The sequence below is a fragment of the Leucopleurus acutus genome, assembly GCF_964270905.1.
Source record: "Leucopleurus acutus genome assembly, chromosome: 19".
NCBI lineage: Eukaryota > Metazoa > Chordata > Mammalia > Artiodactyla > Delphinidae > Leucopleurus > Leucopleurus acutus.
This window is the reverse complement of record NC_139161.1, coordinates 34,076,180-34,080,769: the sequence shown is the minus strand read 5'-3', so window position 1 is coordinate 34,080,769 and position 4,590 is coordinate 34,076,180. Positions and strand designations below refer to the sequence as shown.

The window sequence follows — 4,590 nt, the reverse complement described above, 5'->3', positions numbered from 1 at the left end:
GGCAGAGAGGCAGTTGGGAACTTATCTGAAGGTCAAATAGTAGAATGGCTCCTGGTGAAAAATCAAATTAATGACAAAGTCAAGGCAGGAATTTTCTCAAAACACAAGACAAAAGAAAAGTAAGAAAGAAATAGTATATTTATTTTTTGAAAGTTAAGAGATGTAGAGAATAGATGTAAGAGATTGATGGATAAGAGAGAGTCAAAGAAATAATAAGGAAATATAATTTTTTAAAATCCCTAATCTGAAGAAAGTTTTGAGTTCTCATATAGAGTCAGTGAAAGCTTAAATTATTATTGAAGAAGACAGTAACATTGTGGTGACATTTGTTACTTCTCAACAACAAATGGAAAATTCCATAAGCTGAGAGAAAAATTAAAATTTCCAGTATTCTAGAAAACATTCCAAGATGCCTACAATGTATTTAAGAAAAATATTTTGAACTTATCCAAATTATATTCAAATGTAAAAGCAAAAGAAATACATTTTCAGAAGTTCAAAAAAAGAGGAGGCTTAAAATTAATTCCTTCTTCTTGATTAATTATTAAAATATGTGCTCCAGAAAAAAAAAAGACTGAGTCCAAGAAAGAACAAAAGAACATATTAATAGTAAAATACATAATACATAATGAACTCTAAACTATATAGATAGTTCAGTTATGAAATTTATAAAATGGAAAAAAATTCAGTTTAAAACAGCAGACAGCCGCGCACGCGAAGGAGCCGCGCTGAGGGCCGGGCCGGGCAGTGGGCACTTACTTGACCGGGGCGGCGGGCGGGCGGCTTCCGCCCGGCCCGGGGCACTCCCCCTGAGCGCCCGCCTCCCCGTAGGCCCGGGCCAAGGTCTGGCAGCCAGCAACAGAGCCGGGCGCCCACAGCCCGAGCGCCCCCGGCAGCACCATGCCTGCGCTGCTGGAGAGCCCCAAGCTTTCCAAAGCCATGGCCAGGGCGTTGCACCGGCACATCATGATGGAGCGGGAGCGCAAGAGACAGGAGGAGGAAGAGGTGGACAAGATGAGGGAACAGAAGATGAAGGAAGAGCAGGAAAGAAGGAAGAAAAAGGAGATGGAAGAGAGAATGTCACTAGAGGAAACCAAGGAACAAATCCTGAAGTTGCAGAAGCTTTTAGCCCTACAGGAAGAGAAACATCAGCTTTTCCTGCAGCTCAAGAAAGTTTTACATGAGGAGGAAAAACGGAGGCGAAAAGAGCAGAGTGACCTGACCACTCTGACATACCAGCAAGGCTTGACCGTTCACACTGGAACTCACCTCCTCAGCATGCAGGGGAGCCCTGGAGGACACAATCGCCCAGGCACCCTCATGGCAGCAGACAGAGCCAAACAGATGTTTGGACCCCAAGTGCTTACAACCCGGCACTACGTAGGCTCAGCAGCTGCTTTCGCAGGGACCCCAGAGCATGGGCAATTCCAAGGAACCCCGGGCGGCGCCTATGGGACTGCTCAGCCCCCACCTCACTATGGACCCACACAGCCTGCCTACAGTCCTAGTCAGCAGCTCAGAGTACAGTACCTGTCTCAGCCGCAGCCTCAGCCCTATGCCGTGCCAGCCACTTTCAGCCTACCCAGACAGGGTTCCTCCAGCCTGGTGGTGCCCCGTCCTTGCAAAAACAAATGGAACACGCTAACCAACAGACAGGCTTCTCTGACTCATCCTCCCTGCGCCCCATGCATCCCCAAGCTCTGAATCCAGCCCCTGGACTCCTGGCCTCACCCCAGCACCCTGTGCAGATGCAACCAGCAGGAAAGTCGGGCTTTGCAACCACCAGTCAGCCTGGCCCTTGGCTCCCCTTCATCCAGCACAGACAGAACCCGCGATTCTACCACAAGTGACCATCAGATTTGATCTTCAACCTTGCCTCCAGCCCCTGCCGTGGGGGAGGATCCCTGGTGTGTCCTAATCCCAGGCCAATAAAATCTACCTGCCACTGAAAAAAAAAAAAAGCAGACTGACCAAACATGCTGTGTCTCTCATTTCTCCAGAGAACTCACTAAGATTGTAATAAATAAAAATAAAAGGCATCATCAGTACACAAGGAAAAGAGAGTGGAAATAGGTGCATCTACATATTGGAGAATTTAACAAAATTTTTAAAGGTTAAAAGCAAATAAAGGAATAGGAACATTTACAGTGGTAGAGGAATTCACAGACTAGAGTACATGCTGTGGAGGATATACAAAGAAAAGAACTTACAGTAGTAGCCTTGAAAAAATTCCATATTTCAGAATTCAGAAATTCTGTATAGAAGAAGGCTGAAAAGTGGTGACAGGCTGAAATCATAAGGGCTCATTTAGAAGTCAGTATACAACAGTCTAACCCTCTCACTTCAGCCAGCTATTACCCTGGTTCTCTCTTTAGGTACAAAATCAGAGGTTTATTCTGAGGGAAATTTATTAGCAAAAACTCAGGACTCTAAGAAAACTTGAAAATTGGAGATTAAGCATAAGTATATATAATATGCAGTTAGATTTCAACTTCTCTATCACATAGAAAATGCCAGCAACTGGGCATTTACATCACAGATGCAGATCAATTATTGATTTTGCCCACCCCATTTGAATAGCCTTAGGAAAAAACAACTTAGCATAAAGGTATTTGGTGATTCTGTAGAAAATGGACAACTTCCAGTGTCAACATTCTAAAGCTGAGCCCACAAGCAGAAAAATCCCTGTCGTGTGCATTAAACTTCCAGTTAGCTTTTTAAATGTGTGCTCTTAGATATGATTTTTTTCTGTTAAAAAAAGTTATCAACCTAGGAATAGATAGAAAATTCCTTAACTAACCAGAACTTAACTTACAACAAATAGCAAAATCTTTTGGAACATTGCAACCAAACCACTACAAAAAAAAAAAAATTGGATTTATAATATTGAAAAGAAAAGGATTTAACTCACATTTGTATGTGATATTTTTCTATAAATTTCCAAATAGTCCACAAAATAGCTATTAGAGATATAGACAATGTAGTAAAGCAGTTGAGTTAAAAAAGAATAAGAAAAATAAACTGGTATATAGGTATATGCCAGAAATAATCAAGTAGAAAATATATTTTTTTAAAAAAATCAGTATGACCTATTGCTATATCAACTATTAAAAATAACAACATCAGTCTAAGAATAAACAAGTGCTAGAGAATATGGCTGGTGGAGTAGTAATGGGTGGTTTGAGGAGGAAAACCAAGATGTGAATGAACTTCTAAAGCACTGCAAAGTGAATGGACCAGGGAGATATTTTATGATTGTGCAGCAGCATTAAGAGCACACCTGGCACTGTGGTCATAAATTTAAAATGCGGTCCATCAGCATGCTTTAGTTCTTTTAAGAAGCCATACTTATTTGCATTGATACAGGTGCAGAGTTGGAAGAGAGCTGGATTTACCTGAGTTGTGATTTTGTCAAGTGAATTGTAAAATTGAGAATAAGGGCAATGGAGTAAATAATACATTTAAACAAGTTAATAAAATAATTGGCCACAGAATTGAAGTTGGATAAGGAGAGAAAAAAGGACATCAAGAAATACACTGGAGAACAGAAAAGGTATCAAGACAAATAGATTGGAGGTCTCATTTGAGTAAAGGGATTGTTGAAATTGGAGTAATAGAAGGATATACATGTTACTATATATAAAATAGATATAATCAGCGAAGACCTACTGTGTAGCACAGGGAACTCTACTTAATATTCTGTAACAGCATACATGGGAAAAGAATCTGAAAAAGAATGGATATATGTATATGTATAACTGAATCACTTTGCTGTACACCTGAAACTAACACAACATTGTAAATCAACTATACCCCAATATAAAATAAAAATTAAATTAAAAAATAAATTTAAAAAAATAGAAAAGTGAGTTGAAAAGTGAGGTTGTGTAAAAAATTGAAATTACGTATTGGTTGAAATTTGGAGTAATGATAAGATCTGGGTGTGACTTAGGTAGAATGGTGGACAAGATAATCAGAAAATAGGAGATCAAGTAACTGAGAAGTATTAACATTGCAAATGTTACCTATGTACATACTGAAATCAATAAGAATTATGATAGGTCAAGGAGAGGAGGTAGGTAAATTATACCAATAATGAGAAATAATGGGTAACATAATCTAAAAGGTTTGAGATTTTAAGCTGAATGTTTGTAAGGAAAAAAGAGGAAGAGAGGTCTGGAATGACAGACCTCTAGGCTCAGTGGTAAAAGGGAAAGAAATAAAATAGATGGAAATAAACAACTACCACTTAGGAGTGCTGCAGGGAAAGCAATACCCCAGGAAAGTTCCAGGTTTATGATGGCACAAGAAGAGACAGGGGCCAATCAAGGAAGAGATTGAAGACATAGAGGAGTTCACTGGTGATAAATAGTGAATTCCATTGGTCTCAGTGGAGAAGCTGAGGAGTTGAGGATGAGTGGAAGATGGATGACAAGGAAATGTACAGATCATATATAGTTCTAAGCATAGGAGATAAGGTGTCTGAGGCTGTGATAACATAAAATGGCAATAAAGGAGAAAGAGCAAAATTACACGATTTCTGGTATTCTCAAGGAAGATGGTGTTAATGAGGGTAAAACTGTAGGGAGA

At 39.7% G+C, this 4,590-nt stretch overlaps 1 protein-coding gene across 1 annotated transcript; it reads left to right on the top strand.

Annotated features, from left to right (window-relative positions):
* Positions 1-303: 303 nt before the first annotated feature.
* LOC309975285 (G protein pathway suppressor 2-like) lies at positions 304-1,961 on the top strand. Its single transcript, XM_082860296.1, is given in 2 exon segments — positions 304-1,561; positions 1,564-1,961. Coding segments are annotated over 2 exon segments (948 nt in total). The 5' UTR covers positions 304-900; the 3' UTR covers positions 1,851-1,961.
* Positions 1,962-4,590: the final 2,629 nt, after the last annotated feature.